Source organism: Heloderma suspectum, chromosome 6 (assembly GCF_057233095.1).
Source record: "Heloderma suspectum isolate Gila_16-S chromosome 6, 16-S_ref, whole genome shotgun sequence".
NCBI classification, from domain to species: Eukaryota; Metazoa; Chordata; class Lepidosauria; order Squamata; family Helodermatidae; genus Heloderma; species Heloderma suspectum.
Window position 1 is genome coordinate 102,574,038 of NC_139463.1, and position 25,140 is coordinate 102,599,177.

At 47.2% G+C, this 25,140-nt stretch overlaps 2 protein-coding genes across 3 annotated transcripts; both read right to left on the minus strand.

The window, feature by feature from the left end:
• Positions 1-526: 526 nt before the first annotated feature.
• Positions 527-10,872, minus strand: CDIPT (CDP-diacylglycerol--inositol 3-phosphatidyltransferase). Of its 2 annotated transcripts, XM_084805808.1 has the most exons (6): positions 10,344-10,872; positions 8,331-8,465; positions 7,117-7,270; positions 5,265-5,346; positions 2,753-2,834; positions 527-2,645 (listed from the first exon to the last, which is right to left on the minus strand). In XM_084805808.1, the coding sequence occupies exons 1-6, from the start codon at positions 10,447-10,449 to the stop codon at positions 2,476-2,478; spliced, it is 729 nt and encodes a 242-aa protein (XP_084661934.1). In that variant the 5' UTR covers positions 10,450-10,872; the 3' UTR covers positions 527-2,475. The 2 variants fall into 2 exon arrangements, with proteins under 2 accessions (XP_084661934.1, XP_084661935.1); XM_084805809.1 differs by lacking the exon at positions 8,331-8,465.
• Positions 10,873-13,148: 2,276 nt separating this feature from the next.
• Positions 13,149-24,680, minus strand: LOC146342174 (uncharacterized). Its single transcript, XM_084807778.1, has 8 exons — positions 24,510-24,680; positions 22,628-22,786; positions 19,350-19,536; positions 18,944-19,025; positions 18,761-18,839; positions 17,174-17,251; positions 16,100-16,237; positions 13,149-13,583 (listed from the first exon to the last, which is right to left on the minus strand). Exons 1-8 carry the CDS (start codon positions 24,678-24,680, stop codon positions 13,443-13,445), a joined length of 1,035 nt encoding a protein of 344 aa, XP_084663904.1. The 3' UTR covers positions 13,149-13,442.
• Positions 24,681-25,140: the final 460 nt, after the last annotated feature.

Below are 25,140 nucleotides of genomic sequence, written 5' to 3' on the forward strand. Positions count from 1 at the left end.
TACTACATATAAGCCCCATCAACTTCAATGGGCCTTACTTCCAGGTAATTGAGTATTGAATCACAGCCTTAAACACTGATAATCCCAATAATAATAAAAAGGAGGCTTCAGGAATTAAAAAGCTATTTCTCTGAGTGGGAAAGAACAGTTGATTAACTGCCCAGTCCAGGAATGGATTTTTGTGAGGAAGAACTGTGAGTTCAGTTTTGGTACTCAAAATGATTTCTTGGATTCAGAATTCTTTGATCCTAATTGTATGTCTTCCGTACCTGGCTCTGGTTGGTGGATTTCAGGGTTCTAGCAAAAAACAAGTTAGATCGTGCAAGCCTAACGTCTGCCTTCTCTCACAATAAAGTACGGTCATTCTTCCCACTCAACCATACTGTCAGTTCTGACAATATCCAGAATGCAGTTGAATTCTGATCTGGGAATAATGGTCAAACCCCACCCGTACTTATCCTGGCTATTCCTCAGGGTCTTTATATAAACTATTTACTTCAGAGACAGCCAAATTAAGACTCACAATCAAGATGGTCACACAGATGGTCTTTATTAAGCAACTCCCAAGTCTATCGAGAGAGGCCTCTTATTGCACCAAAGTTTTACTTTTTCAAAATCTACATACAAATTATTCACAATCGGCGGTTGTGAGTTGTGGCAGTAACATTGTACAGGTAGGAGAGGGCCTGGTAAGGTAGTACTGATCCCAATCCTGCAAGAATCAGTGTGGGATATTCTAGGGAGGCAAGTCAGAATAATCACCCCAACTTATGTGTGCTCCCCCCCCCACACACTCTTTAGCTGAGGAAGATACATGGCAAAGGTATACATACAGTTTGGCTCGATATATGACAACAGGGGGAGGGATACCCATTACCCAGTTGGTTCCTTCACCGCAGCCACATCCTAAGTGCCACCAAGTTCTAAATGTTCTTCTACTTTAGCTGCCAAATCCTCCCTCCACCATCTCCTTCCTCTGTCTCTTCTGCCTCATCAACGTCAAGTGCTATTGCCAAAACGAAGAAGTGGTGGCGGTGGGGTGTGTGTGTGTGTGTGTGTGTGTGTTTGTGTGAGAGATGGAAACCCTCAGGAATAGGTGGGTCCACACTGGCCACCACACTGGCAACTTGTGCTAATAAATGACTGAGGAAAGGAGAGAAGAAGATGGCTGCACAAGTCTGGGCTCCTTGATTATCTTGGGGAACTGAACTACACAGAGCTAGAACCTTGCCAAAAATAAATGGGAAAATATTTCTCTGCCCTCCAGCGAGCTTCAGGGCAGACAAAACCTTTCTGGAAGAAAGAATAAAACAATGAGGGTAGACAGGATGCTTGATATTTTACCTCATATCAGGCAAATCTACCTCACATCACATTTACCTCACATCAAGGTGCCACTGCACTCCTTCAAAAGTTTAAAATACATGATTATAGAAAAGAGAGCAGCAGATTTCAACTATGGTCAATTTGAAATTGTGAGGGAAATTATGGGAACGGTTGTGTGAAGAGACAAGCCACTAGAATAAAGCCCAATACTGCTGCTGCAAAAATGGGCTCCTGTATGCCCTCCATTCCCCCAGAGTATACAGAACCGCCACAGATCTGTGCAGCAAACACAATTGATGGTGGCAGTCGAAATAACAGACACTCTAAAATAAAAGCGTTGTGAGGAAAAGACAGCCTGAGCACAAGATTCCAAAAAGGTGTTTTCACATGGCTTGCCTATGGTCAAGCATTTCTACCAAAACATTCACAGGGGGGGGGCAACCATTAATTAACATAGATGCACAAGCATCAAACTAAACACCTAGGGAGAATCCCAAGGTGACAATACCACACAATAGGATCTGGTTCCTTGAGACTTTGACCTTACGGGGGTACTTCCTAAGGATATAGAAGATTCTCGTAAACACTGGCATTACTATGATAAGAAGTCAATGACTGCTAAATGGCTGATCTCATCCCCCTCCGTCCTGGCCCAGATATACTTGGAGAATTCTGGGAATGATGCCTCCATCCACCCACCCCAGTCTTCAGAGTAAAACTCCTATGTAGTTCTATAAAATGAAAGGCTAGGCCAGGACCTCTCTCGTGGCTGAATTTTGCTCCCCACAAAGTACACCAGCAGCATGAGGAAAATCCCAAAATAACAAGTCTACTGAGCTGCCCTCAAAATGGTGGACTAAATTCCTCCCTTGATTGAGGCAAATTGCTGCCCACCAGCCAACTTGCTCCTAAGCAGTGCAAAACATTAAGGGAGTGAAGGAGGAAGCGAGGAGGACCTATCAGATCCCACACTGACCACGAAGTATCATGGGATGGTAGGGGTGTCGCAGCAAGCAAGAATGGTGCAACTGGAATGGCGAATCTGAGGCAAAGCCCTATCCCATCACAGGGTGAGGGTTCGCAGCTGATCCTGCTGGAAGAGTGAAGGGGGAGTGATGCTCCTTGCCCCTCCACCATGGCCTTGAAATGCTACTTCCTCTTTGCACGTTCAGCAGCATCTAGAGCTGCCATATTGCATGAGGCACAGACCAAGTGGACTAGGCTGATGAGACTTTTGGTGATGGCAATGGGAGCAGAAACCCACAGCACTAGGCGGTAGAGACCGGGATGTCCTGGCAGGAACGGACTGTGGAACGGGACTGGAAATAAACATAAACATAAAAAAGGGTGGGGTAGAGGGAGTTATTTGACATGCCCTCCAATCCCAAACCACCACCCCACCCTCTCTCCGGCTCTGCGTACTCACTCTGTGGTCCTTCGTCAAAACACAGCAAGTACAGCATGCAGTAGAAGAGCTCGTTACCAGCACACATAATGAAGAGTACAGGCTGAAGGCAGAGGGAGAACAAGCTACATCAGACACAAACCAAGCCAGGAGAAGACAGCAAAGGGTTAATGATCAGTGCATCTCCACGTGCACACACACTAACACAGTAACAGTGTCAATTGTTGTGGCTAGTTTAATCAAAATATTATAGGCTGCCTTTCTGATATAACGATCTCCAAGGCAGCATACAAGGCAGCATACAAGGTGGCATCGTAACTTCATCTGAAAAATAATAAAATCCAAGAGAGCAATGAAGTTAATAAAAGTAGCATTCAGTTAGCCCAAAGAGCAGTCAGCCGATCTCAAAGGCTTTCCAGAAAAGGGCAGGCCTGGCCTGCTTTCTGAAGGCCAATAAGGAAGGAGGCCAGTTCCCTAGGAACGAAGTCCTACAGCTTTGGTGCCACCTCAAAGACCCTGAAGCAGGCTCTGGATGATGGGGCCGCTAAGCAGAGCCTCTGATCTTAATATGCAGGCAGGCTCATGCAGGAGGAAGCCGTCCTTCAGCTATCCTGGGGCCTGATCATTATGGCGGACCTGGACAGATAAAACGATCTTTACCCTGGGTCAATTAGTGGGGGCTGATGATGAGTTTTTGTTATTTTCAACTCTGCGAGATCCTTTGAGTTGCCTGCTCCAGCAGAATGGCAGTATTTGCAATTGAAACATCTGTTGGTATCTAAATTCGGTCCTGCTGCTTTTACTGCTTTGGGGTCTCCTTCGCTATTGGAAATACTTATTGAAGCTGATCAGATATATCGACCTATGATTCATGTTTACAAACATTTATGATCAATGAATAAATATGATGCAAGTGGTTTACAGCAGGAATGGATCAGGGAATTGGAACGTCCTATTTTGTTTAATCAATAGACCGCTGTCTTGGCATCTGTATCGGACATTTCAATGGATCTTTGGTTACGCCTTATTCAGCAAAAACTTTTGTTTGGGGTCTATGGGATGCCACAACATCTTTTTAATAAAGGCTTGTCAAATTTGGCTAATTGTTGGACATGTAATGCAGTCAATGCTTCTCTTATTCACGTGTTTTGGAAATGCCCAATAGTTGCCTCCTTTTGGGAGGAAGTTATTATACCGATAAATTTTATATTGGAAAGCTCTTTAATATTTACTAATGTAAAAGTTCTTTTAAATTACTTACCTGCTTCTTGGAACGTAACACATGGTCAGCGTAAATGGATTTTTCACGCCCTTTTGGTTGCTAAAAGACTGATATTACAATATTGGAAGGATAAAAGCCCACCACCTATAATGAAATGGACTGAAGACCTAACAACACTAGCAACATTTGAAAGAGTGGTATATAGGTATAACTTGCAGATGGACTTATAGGTGGATATTTGGTCTGCTTTTACTGAAGTGTATGTGTAACCTATTTCCCCCCACCCCCTGTTTTTTTCTTTCTTTCTTGAATATTGTAACTGAGGATTTTAGAATGTGTTGTGTTTTTTTATTTTGTTCTTTTTTTGGTTTTGTTATGTTTTCGGTTTGTTTTGTTTAGCTAAAACTCCCAATAAAAAATTGGGGGGGGGGATTTAGGGTAGGGGTGAGGAATCTTTCAGCCCAAGGGCTGAATTCAATTTTGGATAAACTCACAGGGGCCACATCTCAGTGGTGGGTGGGGCTGAAGGCAAAAGGGATGAGGCCAAAAATACCAGCACATTTTAGCTTAAAGCTCTTCCTGCCAGTAAGGAAACCTTAGGGGGGGCACGTCAACTTTTTAGAATGTGGAAAAAACTGCTCAAAGGCTGGGAAACCACCAAACAACTGGTGGTTGGGGAAAGGGGGCGAGGTCAAGGGAAGTGGGTGGGGCCTTCTGGAGAATTCTGGAGGGCCAGATTGGCACTCCAGGCCTGAAGTTCTGCACCCCTGATTTAGGGCTTTCAGGGTCAAAACCAGCACTTTAAACTGGGCCTTGAAACTAACTGAGAGCCAATGAAGTTGTTGCAGAATTGGAAATTCCGAACAGTCTGCTCATACCCTCCAATTTGAGAGGAGTCCTTTTCAAAAAAAAGTGTACGATAGGATGACCACGAATGAGGACAGAAACCTTGTTGCAACAGGCAACTAAATTTGTTGGGGACAAATGGGAGCGGGAATGACATGCTTTGTAATTCATTGAGGAATACGATATATTCCCTAATGGGCTGGAAAAATCACCCTCAGTCACACCTTCTTTCCAAGATGGGTTCCAAATACAGGATTTGGCCTGGAGAGGGAAGAACATGAGAGAAGGGCATCTCACAATCCAGATTACCGGTGGCTGTGCTGGTGGAGTGAGAATGTCTGGGGCAGTATTTTGCTTTGGAGGACATAACAAGGCAGGATATTATCAAAGGGCAGAGAGGTGGGAGATTGGAAAGATACGGCAAGAAGAGTTCAAAGAGACATGTTCCAAGCAAGTATCACTCACCCGGGAGCTGTAATACACTCGCAGGATCCGGTTCCCTGACAAGTCAATGCTTTTGTGGCTCTCGGCACCTTTCACGACAGTGCTGGTGGGAGCAAAAGAAGGGCGTCACAGTAGGAATTAAGAACACTCTGTTCTCCACCCAACTGCTCAAGTGCTCCTCTAACCTCTACCTCGCTCACACTGACACAGATCTTTCCTTTTTTTAGATCTTCCCAGTAAAACTCTCTGCTCCACTGCAAGCCCTCCTCTTCAGACCCCCGACATGCACATAAGGCCTGTTTCTGCTTATTTAAAAAACATTAAACACTTCACCAAGAAAAAAAATGGAAATGTTGCCATTTTTCTCACTTACATCCTAGTTTTTCTAGTAGTTGTTGTTATAATAAGAATTGGTAGCACTCTTAACACTCTAAAGTGCTTCACATACATTGTCCCCCTCACAACAACCCTGTAAAGTAGGTCAGTGTTATTATTCCCATATTGCAGATGGGTAGACTGAAGCTGAGAGAGAGTGGCTTCCTATCACCACTTAGTGAGTTTGTGGAAGAAATGAGATGAGATGTTAGCAACTTCCCAAGTCATAGCTCAGTCTTTTATAATGCAGTCCTATGCATGTGCACTCAGAAGTACATGCTATTGAGTTCAGTACAACATCCTTCCAGTAAGTGTGTATATGATTGCATCCTTAGTGACTACATACTAGGAGGACTTACTTTATTTTTTAGATGTGGGGCAATACTCAAACATGCTGTCTCGCAACCTGCAGTCTGAGGTGCTGCCGTCTGGGGAGGACTGTACCACATGTTTTTGTTCTGCATGTTTGAACCAGTTCACAGCAGAACTGCAGGGACACACAATATTAATCAAGGACACTGCAAGGCCAACATGTGACAGCTTGAAACCTTGCAGTGCTATCCTATTCACATCTGCTTGGAAGTAAGTCCTACAGAGTTTAATGAGCCATACTCCCAAGGGAGCACGTATAAGACCACAGACTTTGTTTCAGGTCAGGAACAACCGAGGAATGTGACAGACATGCCTTGCATGGCCTTCATCCCCACAGTGGAGGGGCCACAACTAAGAACGCCCCTGGTGCAATCCCTGGGGTCTCCATTTAAAAGGATTAGGTAGCAGCTGATGGGAAAAGACCTCTGCCGCTGTCAGTCACAATACACAATAGGCAATTCTGGGCTAAATGGACAAATAATGTGGACTGGTATTAAGCAACTCCCTATAGTCTCATAGTGCCGCTGCTCCTTGCAGAGACCTCTAATGGCGCCCCCACCCCCTTCAAAAATCTATTTTTTAATAAAAAAAACTTGAAAAACGTTAGGGTGCCAGGTTCTCCTTCCTGTTCCTGAACCTGCCACTGATCAGCTGCTCAGTAGGCAGAAGAGAAGGAAAGAGTTGCTTCATGGCCACACCAAATGTTCTTCCATCCACACAGACCTTCTCTTATCTTACCACTCCCAGCCTCTAGCCTCACTATTTCTCTCCCTTCCCCATCCCTAGCCATTTTTCTCTTGCTTCCTAGCCTTGCTATTTCTCTCCCACCAACCCCGTTATCTTGCTATTTCTCCTCCCGTCCTAGCCTCCAGCCTCACTCTTTCTCTCCCTTCTACCCCTTTGCCTTGCTATTTCCACCTCCCTCCCAGCCTCTAGTCTCACTATTCCCCCCTGCCACCACACCACCTCTTTTGACTAGCCAGGTCCCCACTAGCCACATCCGTCACGGGGCCATTTTGTGGTGGTGCCCACAGCGGTCTTGCAAATCCCAAATGTGCCCACAAGTCCAAAAAGGTTGGGGACCCCTGCCGTAGTGTTAAGCTCCTCCTTTTCTCCCAGACATTACCTGTGGAGATGGAGCCAATGGGAAGCAATATCAAGGCTCATGCTAAGCTGGAACCAGAGGGCAGATTCAGGGTAGAGCATCGCCAGGTTGACCAACAGGCACATGGTGGCACAGCGGTCAGTCAACATGTCCAGCATGGCACCAAAGCGGGTACCTGGGAGGAGCATCATACATTAGTAAGGAAAGAGTGCTGTACAACGATTAGAAAAATACACCTAGAGGGAGGATGTATGTGTAGAGAGGGGTGGTGAAGCTGTGGTCCTCCAGAAGTTGCTGGACTGGCTCTTCCATCAGCCCTGATCACTGGTCATGCCGGCTGGGGCTGATGGGAGTTGGAGCCCAAGTTCACCTGGCGGTCCACACCTGGTACACAGGACATGGTAGGCCCTGCACTTGTGACCCGCCTGAGTCGAATGCAGTTCACCAGCCATAGTTTATGGCGGGTGTGGGGAACCTCTTTCAAGCCAAGGGCTGAACTCCATTTAGGAGAACTCTCGGGGCATGCATCCCAGTGGTCGGTGGGGTGAAGGCAAAGCAGGTGGGGCGAAAAATATGGAAAACACCAGCGTTTTGCAGCTGAAAGCTCTTCCTACCACTGACTGAGCCTTAGGAGAGGCATTTCAACCTTTCAGAATGAGGAAAAAACACACACACACAGAAGACAAGAAACCATCTAACTATTGGTGGATGGAGGAAAGGGGGGGTGGCCAGGGGAAGGGGCATGGCCCTCTGGGAAAGCCCAGATGGCTGGATTGGGACCCCAGGAGAGCTGGATTGAGCCCCCAGGCCTGAAATTCCCCACCCCTGGATTATGGCCTGCAGGGTGCTCGGCAAATTTTTCCAGCCCTCCTGGGAGGTGAGAAAGACTGGCGGCTCCTTCAGCCCCCACAGGGTGCCATGAATAAGAACCTAAGAAGAGCCCCACTGAAGCAGGCCAAAGGCCTTTCTAGTCCAGCATTCTGTTCCCGCAGTGGCATATCTAGTCCTTCACACAGTGGCTATCCAGATGCCAGTCAGGTCAGACAATACTGAGCCAGATGAACCAATGGTCTGACCCAGTGTAGGGCAGCTTCCTGTGTTCATATACGCTCTTTCTCTCAAAAGATAAAGGGTATCAAAGCTGGCTGCTTCACAGCTCAACAATCTCCTCCATATCACACACAGCTGGCCTCAGCGTTTAGGGACAAACTGAAAGGAGCACAGGCTGAGGCTACCTTGGTTAAGCGCTCGGGCTGCATGGCCGTCAAAGGCGTCAAGGAGACCACTAAGCAGGTAGAAGAATGATGCCGTCAGATGGGAAGTTGGCATAAAATAGAAAGCGACAAAAGCAAAGACTATGCGAGCATAACCTGCAGAGAAAAGGGAAGAAGGTGAACTCAGTGGCACGGAGCACTTTCTATCAGCTTAGGCTGGTATACCAACTACGCCCTTATCTGGACAGAGATAACCTAGCTACAGTGATCCATGCTCTGATAACTTCTCGTCTGGATTACTGCAATGCGTTATACGTGGGGCTGCCTTTGAAAACGGTCCGGAAACTTCAGCTGGTCCAAAATAGGGCAGCACGATTGTTAACAGGGACTGGCCTGCGAGCTCATATTACACCAGTACTTTTCCAGCTGCACTGGCTGCCAGTCCATTTCTGGGCCCGATTCAAAGTGCTGGTGTTAACATTCAAAGCCCTTAATGGCTTGGGGCCAGGTTACCTGAAGAATCGCCTCCTCCCATATGTGCCTGCCCAGACCTTAAGATCATCCTCAGCGGCCCTTCTCCGTGAGCCCCTGCCAAAGGAAGTGAGGCAGGCGGCTGCTAGGAGGAGGGCTTTTTCTGCTGTGGCACCCCAGCTCTAGAATGAACTCCCTAGTGAGGTTCACCTGGCACCTACATTGTATTCCTTCCAGCACCAGGTGAAGACCTTTTTATTTTCCCAGGCATTTTAGCTTTCTAAATTTTTAGCTTTGCTGTTTTAAATCTGTATTTTAAACTCCTGCACTGCTGCTAGGTTTTATTGTGGTTGTATTGTTATATTGTGGTTTTAATGTTCTATATATTTTAAATTGTTTTATTGTGTGTTGTTTGGTTTTAATTTTTGTGAACCGCCCAGAAAGCTGCAGCTATTGGGCGGTATAGAAATGAAATAAATAAATAAAGAAGAAAAAGAAGACAAGATCCTTGAATCTTTTATCCCCCCCACCCCAGAAAAATCCTGCAGCCCTCACCCACCCAAATTTCAGCTGGCCTCCCTGTACTGCTACAACAACCCCCCCGCCCCGCCCCGGTTTTCTAGGCAAGAGTCACACACAGCTCTGAATCTCCAGCTTATAACACTTCCTTTGGCTGCATGGATCCTGAAGAGGAGGAGGAGGAAGAGAATCTTAGAGACATCCTCTTTATTTCTGGCATATATAACTACTTTAAATAAAAACGAAAATGCCCAAGCTGGGCCATATAACAAACAGGTGGATCACCTGTGTGCTTGCCAGCTCTGAAGGAGGCATTTCAGCTGCCACTGTCTTTCGCTGCTGTGGCAGCATTAGCACTTAATGGAAGCAGCGGCGCAGGAAATAGACCGCTTGAGGTAAGAAGAAAATAAGATCAGCTTTGACAGAACAGGCCAACGCGCCATGTAGTAAAGCATCCTGTTCTCCACAACTGCCAGCTGGATGGTTTTTGGGAAACCCATGAACAGACCGGGACGGCAATAAGCCTGTGCCCTCCAGCTGTGTTGGACTAAAACTTCCATCAGCGATGGGAGTTGTAGTCCAACACAGCTGGAGGGCACCTGGTTGGGGAAGGCTGCAATAAGCCCTCTGCCCTTGCGTTTAGTCTCCCAGCATCTGGCGTGCACTGTCTGAACATGGGCCACCCCATCCGGAAAGGCCACCCCTGGAAAACGCCCCAAGATCTAGGGGCAGCCCCTTTCTGCCCTGGAGGAGCAGCAGCGCGCTGCCGTAGCCGCGTTTATTCCGAAGGAAGTCCCGCTGCGCACAATGGGGCTCGCTCCCAAGTAATGCGTTTAGGATCGCAGCTTTCTTTTATTCATTCGTTTCTCTATTTGCTGTACTTTTCAACCGCCCAATAGCCAACGCTCTCTTTCACGTACAACGCATCAAAGTCATAAAATACAAACTTGAAAGCAAAGAATGTCGAAAACAAAAAATAAGAGACATCCCCTCCCTCCCTCCCTCCCTCCCTCCCAGGCAATCGCCCACCATCCCATAACATACCAATGAGGTTGGGGACGAAGAGGAAGATATTTTCTTGCTTCATCTTGCTGGCGGCTCTTGCTCTCGGGGGATCGGAGCTTCCCTGCGAACTCTGCCCGGCCCCCATGCAAGACTGAGGCCGCGCAACACGCCCCTCCCGAGGAACCCAGGAGTCCTGCTCCCGCCCCTCCTACCCAAACCCCGCCGCCCTCCCAGCGGACTCAGAGCCGCTGCTTTCTTCGCTGGCCCAACGCAGTACGCTTCCGCCGCTTCCTGCGACCTTCAGGCCCGGCGTGAGGCGGGGGGCGTCCACCGTCTCTTCGAACGCCCTCATGCTTCACAGCGCCTTACTGGGTTGGGCTGTACCAGAAGAAGAGGAGAGGGGAATCTACTTCTCAGAAAAACAGGCGAGCACGCCATTTGATGCATGTGAAGAACGGCGAGAGAGCGGAATAACGCCGCGAACAGGGTTCTGACTTGAAGGGGAGATCCCCGCCCGCTTGGGTTCAACGGTGAATGTTTCTTTCCCCCGTGCCTCACGCTTCGCCCCGCCCACGCAGCCATTTCCGGAAGTAAAATTCCCCTCCTCCTTCCGTTTTGGTTTAGTCCGAACGACAGACTATGGCGACAATCGGGCCAGACTCTATTCCCCGCCTCGTCTGCCCAGGGCGACAGTAACCCTGCCCATAGAGCAGGCGGAGGCTAGACAAGCCCCTCCACCGTAAAGTTGGACTCTTTCATTTAAAGCAGGGGTGGGCAGCTCGGGGCCCCCCAGGGGTTGCTGGGTTGAAACTCCCACCAGCCCCACCCAGCACAGCCAGTGGTGAGAAATGACAGGAATTGCAGCCCAACAACACCTAAAAGGCCACAAGTCGCCCGCCCCTAATTTAAAGTTACATGTTTTTAATGGCCTCCACGATGGCGTCCGTTTTGAGTAAAATCCAACATAAATCCTACTTAGAGTAGACCCATTGGAGTGAGTGGAACTTAAATTCGCCTGGCGCCTACGTTGTGCTCGTTTCGCTGCCTGAAGACCTTTTTATTGTCGTGGGCAGTTTAGTTTTTTGGTTGTTTTTAGCTGGCTCTGTATTTTAAATGTCTTGCCGCTAACTTCTGTTTATTTTATTTTTATATTGTAGTTTTAAAGTGTTAAATTGTATTTTATATTTTATTGTTTTGTATTTTATCGTTTTAATTGTTGTGAACTGCCCAGAGCGCTTTGGCTATTGGGCGATGTAAAAACAATTAATAAAATTAGTTATGACTAACTTAACTCCCATTCATTTCAATGGGACTACTCTAAGCAAGACATATGTTGGATTTTACCCTTTGGAGCCACCGCTTTTCCTATTAGCCAACCAGGAACTATGAAAAGAAAACTATATTACCCACACTAAGTAATACCAGATCCTGTGCTTAAGAGGCGTATTGTATCTTTGGTAGAGTTTTAATAGTATTGTTGCAATAATGGCTGTGCAAAGCCTAGGTTGTTATTACTCTGAGGAAGCTGACCAAATGAAAAGAAAGTGATTGGAAGTTTCACTTAGCAAGGTGAACATAAGAACACATTGACCAACCAGCTGTCAACCAAGAACCCACAAGCAGGACACTAGTGCAACAGCACCCTCCCACCACGGTTAGCTGCCATAGAATTCTGGGATTTAATACAAAATGACAGACTTGAGAAGTGTCAGTACTGACATTCTTAATGAGAGGCAACATTTGTTAATGGAACATGAAATAAATTTGAAAATATTAATTACAATTTGAATTGGTGGGTTTTCTAATAGTTTTTTTTAAATCATCATGACAGATTTAATTTTAAACTGCTGTGCTAATGAAGTGGACACAGTGAGTGTAAAGAACCACAAAATACTGATAGGTAAAGTTTCTTAATTCCCAAATTCCTCTTTAAAAGTTTTTGCTTTAATGGAATATGGCTTAATGCCATGTTTCAATACAGCTGCCTTCCCCAACCTGGTGCCCTCCAGGTGTGTTGGGATACTTGGAGTTGTAGTCCAACACACCTGGGGGACACCAGGTTGGGGAAGGCTGCAGTACAGTTTTATGCATCACATCAGTGTGCTAATGTTTCACCAGGGCTACTATAGAGGTGTATGCTATTATGCTGAACAGCATCATGCATATTAATGGTGCTTCTATAATATATTTTTAAAAAATCTTTGAAAACCTGGGAAGTAAGTAATACTGGGAGAAATCAAAGTTGAGCTTCATGGCTGAGCAGGGATTTGAATCCAAGTCCCCCTGGCTAAGTATTACTTAAAATAAATACAATTTAGAATGTGCCTAGAATAACTGGAAACTATACTATATAACCCTGCAATATTTCCCAGTTTTGCAACCAGAATTAAAATAATGGGGGGTGGGGGGCAGCACAAAAATTATACACCGAAGGAGAATTTCACAAAGTGTGGCTTTTCTTGTCCATGGCATTCTGGTGGGAAAAAACAGCAGTTGGCTGAATTTTCCCTCCAAAAGTTCTAGGTCTGGCCACCCTATATCATTCCACACTTCCAACATGACTAAGGGTCCAATCCTGGCTGGGGAATGCTGGGAGTGGTGGGACTTTTTTCTGTCTAAACGTGCATAGGATTGCACCTTAAAGGAATGGAGAGGAAGAAAGGAAGGTAATGACCCTTTGGTTCAGTGCAATTACCCAGCATATCCCTGGGTAGTGAATTTGCTGCCATTTCAGGATTCTGAAATGTCACCGCAGCTGTATACAGATACTCTGGCTAGATGTGAATTCAGTCCTATATGTAAAAGAGCAATGGCCAGGGAATTTTGGTTGTTTTTTGTTTGTTTCATTTACATTTTATTTAAATAGATTTTTGCAAGAGGTGGCAACCTTAGCTGCTTCAATGTTTTTTCCATGGATTGGGTGTGATATTTACCCAGGATGCAACTTATAGCAATTTACCCAGCATGCTTTGCAACAACAACACCTCCCCAAGCCGGCCTTGGTGCCATTATGTCAGATGTCTAATGGGAAAGAGATGCATAATCCTTTCCCCCTCCAGGCTTTGGAGGAAAAGGGGAGCAGGGTTCAAGCCATGTGTTTATTATTCTCTCTGTGAATACAGTGGGGATGGGCTGGGTTTATCCAGTGTCCTTGGCTGAGGTCTCTGACTGGTCGGTGTCGCTGTCCGAATTCTCCTGCTGAGGCTGATCCTTGCGCCGGGTCACTTTGCTCAGGAACTTGCCTGACCCGCCCTGGCGGGAGGGGCAGCAGATCAGGGGCTGTAGTGTAGGGAGGGGAGGAAATGAGAAGCAATACACAATCCCAAGTGCCCCACTCCCCTTTTGACACTCCTCCCTGCTTGGCACAAAGCTTGGCTATGTTTATACCGAGGGATGTGAGGAAAGTGGCTGGGGACTAGGACCAACAAGCGGTGGATGAGGTCCAAAGATAGCATACCCTGGAAGCATGGTATTAGGGTTGCCACCTCTCCCAGAGGCAGTGTGGGGCGGGGCTAGGGAGATGGCCATTGCTCTTTTACATGTCTAAAGGGCACAATCCTATGCATGTTTAGTCAGGAAAAAGTTCTAGAACTCCCAGCATTCTTCAGCCAGCTAGGTTGGCTGGGAAATGCTGGGAGTTCTAGGACTTTTCTCTCTCTAAACATGCATAGGATTGTGCCCTTATTCATTGACAATGTATCCAAATTTAAAATAGTTCATTCCTTCTTCCTCCCACCCCACCTCCACAACACACACGCCCAAAAATGTTTGAGTGGCAAATCCCACCCCTGGCACGCTAGTATAAAACCAATTACTGAGGTGGCAACCCTAAACGTTATGAAGGTTTGAAAAGAAATGAGATAGAACAGCTCTCCCCAACCCGGTATACCCTCCAGATGAGTTGGACTACAAGGCCCACCATCCCCAGCCAGCATGGGCATCCTGGCTGAGGTGATAGGAGTTGTAGTCCAGCACTTTTGGAAGTGGGCTAGGTTGGGAACAGCTGAGATAAAGCATGAGTGTTCTATACCCTGCATGAGGGAAAGTTGTTCCCAGGAATGGTGCCTTAGAAGGCCCTTTTCCCCCTCAGACCTTCACAGTTGGTACTTGGGTGCATCCTGTGCAAATAGGGTGAGGAGAGGAGGAAAAAAAATAGGACATGGCTTCTGCATAGCAGGAGGAATTCTGCTGACAAAGATGCAAGGAGGAGCTGCAACTGCAGAAATTCCTTCTACGTAACTATAAACCATGAGAGCCAGTGTGTTGAACTTGGGAGAGCAGGGTTCAAATCCCATCAGGCATTAAGCTTGAGGCAAGTAACATTCTGTCTTTCTCTCCACCTAGCCGAGCTCAGCTCACCAGGTTGTTGTAAGGGTGAAATGGGAAACACCCTTCTTGGAAGAAGGGAGGATAAAGAGGTCATCACTTAAAATAAAGAAAGGCAAAAGCCCTGTCCCCTCCTTCGCACCTGGCACCCTTTCTCCAGTGTCCTTTGCTAGAAGAAGGGTTAAAGTTCAGCATTAAAGTCACCCAAAACCTATACCAAGATATGCAACACATTGCAGCTTTACAGAACTCTACCAGCTAAGAACAGTTGCATAGATCTGCTAATTTCTATATTATATTATTATTATTATTATTATTATTATTATTATTATTATTCTACTAATCTCAAGAACTTGATCCACTGGCCACTGGACCTCCTGCTTATCTCCCCTCCCCTTCTGGACTTCCAAGGTGTCACAATGCGTTGTGTGTTCAAGCAATTCTTCACAGCTTTAGGGACTAGAAACATCCTGAGCCTTGCAGCCAATGTGCTTACTTAGTGGCAGAATGCATACACCCTCCCCTGGGGAGCCCTAGTATCAGAGACAGTATGCCTCTTTATCCCAGTGGCTGGGGAACACCAGCAGGAGGAGGGTGCTATTGTGTTCCTGTCCTGCTTGCGGGCTTCCCAGAGGCATCTGGTTTGGCTCCTGTGGGAAACAGGATGCTGGGCAAAGGGCGTGGGCCTGACCCAGCACTATTCTTTGCACACTCTTATTCCTCTTGTCTAAGGTCCGTCTAATCAAAGCTATGGTTTTCCCAGTAGCAACGTATGGCTGTGAGAGCTGGACTATAAGGAAGGCTGAGTGCCGAAGAATTGATGCTTTCGAACTGTGGTGCTGGAGAAGACTCTTACGAGTCCCCTGGACTGCAAGGAGGTCAGATCAGTCCATCCTAAAGGAAATCAACCCTGAGTGCTCCTAGGAAGGACAGATACTGAAGCTGAAGCTCAAATATTTTGGCCACCTAGTGCGGAGAGAAAACTCCCTGGAAAAGACCCTGATGCTGGGAAGGATTGAAGGCAAAAGGAGAAGGGGGCGGCAGAGGATGAGATGGCTAGATAGCATCACTGATGCAATGAATATGGACTTGCGCATGCTCCGGGAGACAGCAGAGGACAGGAAGGCCTGGCGTGCTGTGGTCCATGGGGTCACGAAGAGTCGGACACAACTGAACGACTGAACAACAACAATTCCTCTTGTCTGCAGCAGTGACGCCCAAATCCTGGCTGGGACCTTGTATGCTCCCCTCCCTCCCTCCACCTTGGCCTCCTGTGCAGCTTCTCATAGCGTGCTTATAAAAGCAGAAATCAACTGGTAAAGATGTTCCCATCACTGCATTCCCTTGCCAGGAAAAGCGGTACCATCTAAGTGGTGCCCATTAACACATGGTAAACCTGCCGCTCCCACTCCTTCTACAATCTCTCCTTCCCAGTTTCCCATTATGTCTTATGCCTGGTGGGTCAATACCTGAATGGTACTGAGGTCCTGCTCGGATACAAGTGGGGAAAGTCCATCCACACCAGCTGAGGGGGACCGGCGGGGTGAACGGCGACGCTGGGTCACATAGGTGCCACCCATCTGATCCTCCAGAAGCACCGTCTCCACCTAGTAGGGAAAGAAAGGTCTGGGAATCTTCAGAAGGCAATGAAGGGGCTGTAGGAAGAACGAAAGGCAGTCCCCGAACCTGTTTTCACTGCCACCTAGGACCCATCCTTCCAACAAATGCAATTCTAACAGTAGTAGCAAATTCCAGAGGGGGAGATAATTGATTTCATTGTGTCTGCTTTTAGGGACTAGAGCTCACTTCATCGGATGCAGAAAGTATTATTCTCAGTTGGCAGATTAGACAAACAGACCAACTCAACCACGCAGGTAAAGAGGGCGGGAAGGACATGGTCCACGCCTGTAAATAGTGAGTTCAAAAAGCCAAGAAATGCAAGAGGTGCACTCTTACATTGTTTGTATCTGTTTACTGAGGAAATGCTTCGTGCGTTTGGGGAAGTGGGCTCTCGTCCACTAAAAGCTTCTGCCAGAATACATCTTTAATCTTTAAGGTGCCACAAGACCCTTTGCTGCTTTTGTACAGGGGTGAAAAAAGCGTAGCCCATGTCAAGCCATTTCTGGCAGCCTGCCAGGTCACCCCCTGCATCTGCTGGTGTGGCCACCCTTTCTGTCCCTTGCTTGCCTCTGATCTTTCCCATCAGAGATCAGAGATAAAGCAAAGGATTCCCTCACTAGCACTAGCAAGGAAGTCCTTGCCCTTACCTCCCATCTCTGCAATCGCACAGTTGGGGTCACTGGGGTAGGGAGGAGGCTGCAGCATTTCTGTTTTGCATTTCTGCTTTAACAGTAGTAATCGGAGAATGCCACTCAGCATGTGTAGTCTCTCTCTCTCTCTTTGTCTCTATCACACACACACACAGCCACAGGCAGCCTCCCAAACACCAGTTCATGTGGTATTAGGAAATAGGGCTTCCAGGCCCAAACTCAGCCACCTTGTCATTTCAAAATGAACCATACATATGGATTGGGGGCACATACTTGCTTGTGACGTGAGGGGTTTCGCCCCCGAATCTGCAGAGACTGACTTTCTTCATCATCTACCCCATCCTCATCTTGCTGTGGGAGAACATGGGAAGAATGGAATGAGTGACACCCATATGATTCTCTCCCCATCTCACTCTTCCTTAGCATCTGTAAAACTCTACACTGTTTGGGACTTCAGTCCCAGATGGTCCCTTCTCCCATAGGTACCCACCCGTGCCTTATGGGTGTCCATGGAAGCCCTTCTTCAAGCATGCTCCCTCATTCTGAGGCTCGGAAGGTGGCAAGAAAAGAGAAGGCCTCTTTCAGTGGTGGCCCCTCAGCTCTGGAACACTCTCCCAAGGGAAGCTTGCCTGACATCTACATTGCTATCTTTTTACCACCATTAGCCCCTCCCACTTCTGATGTAGCACCGTTCTCCTGCTCTGTTTAGCCAGTCAGGCCCAGCACCAGCATGCGGCACCTTTGGGTTGACTGCCATGGCTTCACTGCCAACACTTACCCTGGGACCCCTTTAATTCCCCCTCCCCCTAAGGGGCTGGTCTGGGAGCTGCCATTTAAAGTTCTCACACTGCCCTAAGGTGATGAGACAGACGCCAGAGGCATTGTGGGAAATAAAATGGTGACTCCTTTCAACCAGTGCGCTGCTGCTGACCGCCACCAACCTAAGAGGGAGCCAACTGCGGGGCACTTTGCCAAGGGCCTTGTTAATTCTGGGATCAGTCCTGCCAACCATCTTGGTCCAGTGTTCTGCAAGCCTCACTATGGTGGCTTGAGCAGTTGCTAGGGAACACAAGCATTTAGGGTGGCCAGGTGTCCTTTTTTTTTCTTACAGAAGCCAGTCCTCTATTTGAAGGGCTGCTAGAGGATAGTCCTCTGCTCTGATGGTGTCAAGTCCGGTTCAAAGATTAAAAAACCATCAGAAGGAAGAGATGGGCCTTGGAGTTGCCCATCTGCAGTTAGCACCTGGACAGACTAAGCAAAGTGGACACAGACCACCTGGTCACTGTCTTTCCCCCATTATGGTAAGATCTATTCTAGTTCTATTTAAATCATAGCAATTATTTCTAAATTTGCATCAAGACATAAATTAGCACTTACAAATTGTTTGCAAACATGTGCCCTCTTTTATCTTGTTTTTTGCCAGTTCACGAGTGACCATCCTAGGGCTCCTCCCTGCCCCACCCACTACCTTTGGGGGCTAAGGGCCATAGTAGTGTGGAATGACTTCCCCCCCCCAATTAGCTCCACCCCACATATGCCACCCTGAGCTCCTTGGGGGGCGGTGGGGATATATCAGCGAGAAGCAAGGAAGTCCCAAACAGTTCACTTCCTGCAGTGGAAGGGAATGGCGCACGTGGACAAATAAATGCTTTTCCCTCCCAGCCAGTTTTGTGTTGGGCCTGAAACTGTAATGTACCTGAGCATGGGCAGAATGCATCCCCCTCCCCAAACAGCTCATTACAGCCAGACCCTATACATCAGATATATAAGGAGCAATGCTTCCAGGTCTGAGGCCGGGATGTTCAAGGGGGAGTTTGAGGGCTATGGGGGGGGGGGGCGCTGTGTGTGTGAAACACTCACTGTTTCGCTGACACAGGTGGCTCTAAAGCACTGGAGATCATGAGATCCCCCCTGAAGGCCATCATCTGCACTGTCCAGTCTGGAAAAAAGGAGTATATGTAAGAGAGTTGGAAATGGAGCTCATGGGTTTACCCCACAAGCCCCTACCACTTTCCTAACTAGCCCCTCCAAAAGGACACTCACAGGCAGCTGAATTCGGAGCCTGGGCTGGGTTCCCGTCGGGCTGCGAATCCTGGCTTGCACTTGAGAACAGGGTGAAGTAGGGCTGCAGTGCAAGAGAAAGGAGCGGGGACATGAAGAGGTTCTGGGTAAAGCTAAGAGTGCAATGGGGCTCTGCCCCTGTGAAAGTGAGAGGGGCTATGAAACAATGGGTGAGGCGAGATGGACAGTGACTGAGGTGATTCAATCAATCTTTCATTCATTTGAAGTATTTGTATATTTGAACCCCCTGCTCCTCAGTCAAAAAGGCTCCATCCCCTGCCCCGCAGGCTTACGATCTAAAAAAGCATGATGCACAAGGAAAAAGGAATGGGGAGGGAAGAGGAAAAGGAGAGCAGTGGGAGTAGCAACAGGGGTGTCAGCCACTTACCATTTTCTGTACGTCGAATGATAGTGCAGAATTCAGAATACGGTATGGGAGGCTGCGACAGGAGCTGGAAGAGGCCCTGGTAGTTGGGGGGACTCAAGAATCCCAAAAGTCGCTCAGCTAACCCCCGTGCCGCAGTGTAGCACAGCCGGGCCTGGGCCAGTGACTGCTCCGCGTGGAAACAAGACAGCTGAAGAGAAGACAGAGGGCAGAAGACATAGCTTTACAGGATTTGAGCCCTCTTTTATTCTCTGGAGAGTTCACCAGCCCCAGATATCAAATGTACCTAAATGAATACGTGTTCACCCACCAACCTGAGTAAATGTGCGGCACAGAAGTATATGCCAGTGTAAGGTACCTAAAATATGTACGCCTCTGTAAATGTGCTATAAAAGCTCTCATTTTCATCCCCGTAACCAATACTTCTCCACTTTGGGCCCCAGATGTTGCTTCATTCCAGCTCCCATCATCCTTGGCCATTGGCCATGCTGGTTGGGGTGATGGGAGTTGTAGTCCAACAACATCTGGGAAACCAAAGCTGGGAACCACTGCAGTCCTCTAGAATCTACTACCCCAATTTCATTTATTTCTTTAGTGAGTCAGTCAATCTATAAGTTGTCCTTCAGTAACTGGATTCTCAGGGCAGTGTACAATTTTTTAAAAACACACATAAAAGTCTCAAATTAAACTTGTTTTTTTTTTTTTTTTAGAAAATCACAAAGCAGCAGCAAACCTCACTCAAATGTAGCAAAGTTGTAAAAGGGCACCAATGTCTTATAAAAGATGTTGAATTGCCTGGACTAAAAAGGGGCTTTACCTGGGACTAAGAAGCTGTGAAAGTTAGCACAAGGCAAGTTTCTCTGGGGAGGGCATTCCATACTGGAGGTGCCACAACCAAGAAGGCCCTCTTCTCCAGTCACCAACCACCTAACTTCAGACAGCGGAAAAGAGCCTCAGATGAAGAACGAAGGGTTCAGGCAGGCCAAGGGCAAGACATTTTGCTGGCTGAGGCAAAGGATAAATATGGAACTTTTCCCTCCACTCCCCCGTTCCATGTATAGACACAGACTGGACCATCAGTTGAATTTTATTTCCCTACTGGTGATGGGATAGTGTCTTCCACTGCACCTGAGATAGTAGGCTAATTTAGGGGGTGCAGGACAGGCTGTGGTGCACACACAGCTCTGTCCTCTGATAGAGGGAATGGTGGGGAGTTGAGAACATGCTGGTGGGGGGGCACAAGAGGAAAGGCCAGGGACCTGGGATTGCTGCCCTCCAACATATACCGTGTGAGGTGGTTGCCTCCCTTTGCCTTATAGTAGGGAATGGCCCTCGGGCAGGCTCATGTGGAAGACGTTGGCCTAATGTTAGGGCAGCCATGTGCCCTACTTTACAGATATTTGAAGGCATCTTCAAGTTCAAGAATGGGGAACGTGTGGCCCTCTAAAGGAGCAATCCTATACATGTTGTCTGAGGGGGAATCAACCCTGGCTTGTTTGAGGGGGAAACAACCTTGAAATAATCCTTATGAGTTATTTGAGGATTATTTCCCCTTCAAACAAGCCATGCCAGCCAGATTTGGATGACACAACAAGCTGCACCCAGGTGGCTAATTCAGCAAATGGTGCCTGGCACATGCCACGACTTAAACAGGACTGGGTAGACCTGGGTTCAAATTCTCAGTTGCTCTCTATCGGCGTAGCCCACTTCAGAGGGTTGTTGTGAGGATAAAAGAGGAGACATCATGTACTGTACTGAGCAAGGTATAAAACTGCAATTAAAAAAAAGCAATTGCCATGTCTCAGGATTTCACCTCAAATTTTAAAGTTTTAGGGTGCAATCCTATGGCTGTTTAGACAGAAAAAAAACCTACAATGCCCACTATTCCCTAGCCAGCTATGTCTTGTTTGAGGGGGAAACAATCCTCAAATAGCCTGTGTGGGTTGTTTGAGGGTTGTTTGCCTCTCAAACAAGCCATGATGCCTGAATTTAGACAACACAACAAGCTGCACCAGGCAGGTAATTAGGCAAATGGTGCCCAGCACATGTCACAGCATAAACAAGCCACCATGGCTTGTTTAAGTTGTGTTGATTGTGTGAACCAGAGTTCTCTGCTGCCATCAGAGCTTGGCTGTTTGGCTGTTTCCACCTGCCTTGCCACACCCCCAGCCCTAGGAACCTTCATAAAGGAGCTGCCACCAGGAGGAATGGTGCAGGAGCAGGTGTTGTTAGGCCCTTAAAGGCACAATGGGGAATGCTGGGAACTGCAGAACTTTTTTCTCTCTAAACATGCATAGGATCGCACCTTAAAAGATTTAGAGCCCAGGCCCATAGGATACAAATCTGCATATGCTAATGTATAATTATTTAAATTTCACAGAAGGCAAAACCAGTCAATTCATTTCTCATCCAGATAATCTAAAATAAAATACATTCTTCAATTAATTTGCACCCTGACCCCGATCATCCCAAACCAGTGAAAAGATGTTTTCCCCCACTCAGCTTAATTGCCATGTGGGGGTGGGGAATTGGGCAGTGTGCATTGCAGTATGGGGGAGGGGGAGAATGAGCTCTTATCTCCCCTGCTGCAACCCTCCTTAAAAATTGCTCCCTGCATGGCAATTAAGCTGTCCAGGCAAAAAAACCCTCCATTGCCCCTAATGGACACTCAGAATTCTGTGAAACAGACCCAGGACCCTGCAAAATAGATTTGGATCTGGGCCTAGCAATGTCCTTGGAGGGGAGAAAGATTCCTACCTGGCTAGTACATAATGGCAGCTGTGGTGCATTGTTGGGTATGTTTCGTGGCCATTTTGAATATTCAGGCCTAGATTGGGCTGAGTAGTTAGGTTAACTGTGGGTTAGCCCACAATTAACATATAGTGTCCGGGTTCAGACATTACATAGCAACCTCTGAGCAGGGATGGGTGGGGGGTTATATTCAAAATGGCTGCAAAATGCACCTGGCACATGCTGAAGCAAATTGTGGGTTAATTAATTAACCCATGATTTGCTACCATGAAGTGCGAACAGACCCACTGTGTTTGCCATCAGGGTTTGGTTATTTCCACCTCCTTGCCACCTTCTCGCCCCCCCTCTAGCCCTAGGAGCCTTGAGAAGGGAGCTGCCTCTACTGTGTGTGTGTGTGTGAAGGTGTTTATGCTGTTTCCAGGACAGCTTAGGGGACATCTGCCCAGGGAGAGGCAATTTCCATCTTGCATCTCCTGGTGCCAGGAGACAGCCAGGAAGGGACTTGCCAGGATGATGCAGGCCTTCCTTACCTTGGACGTGGGACCCTGGTGAGAGGAGGGTTCTTTCTGCTGCTTGAGGGTGGACTGCTTGAAGTGCCTTCTGGTTTTTTCTTTCCTTTTTTTGCTGTTAGTTTGACGTGGATGAGGTATCTTATCGTTAGGTCTCAAAATATGACCTATTTGGTGAATTGTTTAATGCAAGTATATGTTGGTACTGGGTATTGTACTGGCCTACAGAGATGTCTTGCTCATATTTAAAGGTCGATAGGTTTTAAATGAACTGTAATTGACTTTATGTTGTATTGTAATGCATTATAATTATGGCTACTGTATTTGTTTTTGTGAACCGCTTTGAGCACAATGTATTGTGGAAAATGTGGCATAAAAATAAATTGCCTAGGACTGAAAACAACAACAAAACAGAAGAAGAGTTCTAGCCTAATAACTTCGTTTTCTATATGCAGGAATTCCTACTCCCCAGTCCCCGTCCCCCCCCATGGAGGAGTATTCAGTCATTTAAGCCAGGGTTGGGCAACATTTTTTTGGGACAGAAAATGCCCTACAACTCCCAGAGTTCTCCAGCCAGCCATGCTGGTTGGGGAATGCTGGGAGGTGTAGGACTTTTTTCTGTCTAAACATGCATAGGATTGCACCCTTAATTAATCTAATAATTTTTAGTATACAAATCAATTGTTAATAGTTTTATAATTTCTTATTATCACGCCTGGTTTGATTTCCTTGTACGTTGACATCCTATATTTTTCTTTCTGTGTTTAGTCTGATGTATAGTAAAATGTCTGGCTGGCTATTGAGCAATAAAATGAACTGAACTGAATTCACAGTGGCAAAAAATATTGCAGATTTGCTGCCAAAAATTGGCAGCAAATCAGTTAAATTTTTTTACCTATGGCACCCCATGGAATTTTGCAGGGCAGGGGGTTGACAAGGGCCCCAGGACCTCCCGAAGTTGCCCACCTGATATAAGACTTTACCTGCAGTCTGAAATTCTACAGCCCAGACATGTATACTAATTCAGCGAGAAACTGCGGTAGACTTCACCAACCAGATCATAGAATCATAGAATAGTAGGGCTGGAAGGGGCCTACAAGGCCATCGAGTCCAACCCCCTGCTCAGTGCAGGAATCCAAGTCAGAGCATCCCTGACAGATGGCTGTCCAGCCTCGTCTTGAACGCCTCCAGTGTGGGAGAGCCCACCACCTCCCTAGGTAATTGGTTCCATTGTCGTATTGCTCTAACAGTCAGGAAGTTTTTCCTGATGTTCAGCTGGAATCTGGCTTCCTGTAACTTGAGCCCATTATTCCGTGTCCTGCACTCTGGGATGATCAAGAAGAGATCCTGGCCTTCTTCCCTGTGACAACCTTTCAAGTACTTGAAGAGTGCTATCATATCTCTCCTCAGTCAGATGCTCTCCAGATGTGTTTGACTGCATGGTCAATGGTCAACACATCTGAGAGCCAGGTGTAGTGGTTAGAGTGCTGGACTGGGACTCGGGAGATCTGGGTTCTTGTCCCCATTCGTCCATGAAGCTCACTGGGTGACTTTGGGCCAGTCACTGACTCTCAGCCTAACCTACCTTACAGGGTTGTTGTCAGGATAAAATGGAGAGGAGAGCACCATGTGAGCCACGTTGGGTTCTTTTCAAGAGGAAAAAAAGGCAGGATATAAATGTGATAATAAATAAAATAAGTAAGTAAAATCTGGAGGGGACAAGGTTGGGGAAGGCTGACCTTAGGAAGGAAAGTGTCATATCCTTGATCGTTCTTTATGTTCCATATATACCTTGGGAAATCGTCCCTGCGTTTTTGAGTGAGAATATTTTTCTCCTATTGGCTCTCTCTGACATCATTCAATAGTACTAGACTTGGGCTCTACGTCTGGAGCTGGGAGGTACCTGAGCAGACTTTTGGGCTTCAACAGAAGCCTGGACCATTTTGGCAGTGCCAGCGACAGTGTTCAGCAAGAACTCGGCCATGGCTTCTGATATTCTGGGTGTGAAGCCTGCCGGGGCAGCTTTATTAGCCTGAGCTGGGCTGTCATCGGGAGATTCAGAGCTCTCTTCCATTTTGGACCTGAGGGAGGGAGCGGGGGAGAGAGAGAGAGAGAGAGAGAGAGATGGATGGATGGATACTGGGCACAGAATGGACAGTTTAATAGAGACCCTGCCTGGCTGAAAGGCTCCCCTTCAGTGGTGTTGTCAGATCAGGACAGAAGTCCAGGGGCAGAAGTCCAGGGAGCCAGTGAGCAGAACAAGCAGGAGGGCCCCAAAGCACAAAGCAGGGGTGTGGAGCCTATGACCCTCCAGATGTTGTTGGATTCTAATTCTCATCAGCCCCAGCAAGCATTGTCAGTAATTAGGGATGATGTCGTCCAGCAACATCTGGAGGGCCATTGCTAACTCCTGGTCTAAAAAGCATGGTGGTCCATACGACCATTAAGTCCAAAGTCTAAAATTATCTGCCTGCTCCCCTGCATTGGCTTGAAGAATCTGTCTCAGAAGGAGATGTTGTGGGACCGTGGAACTT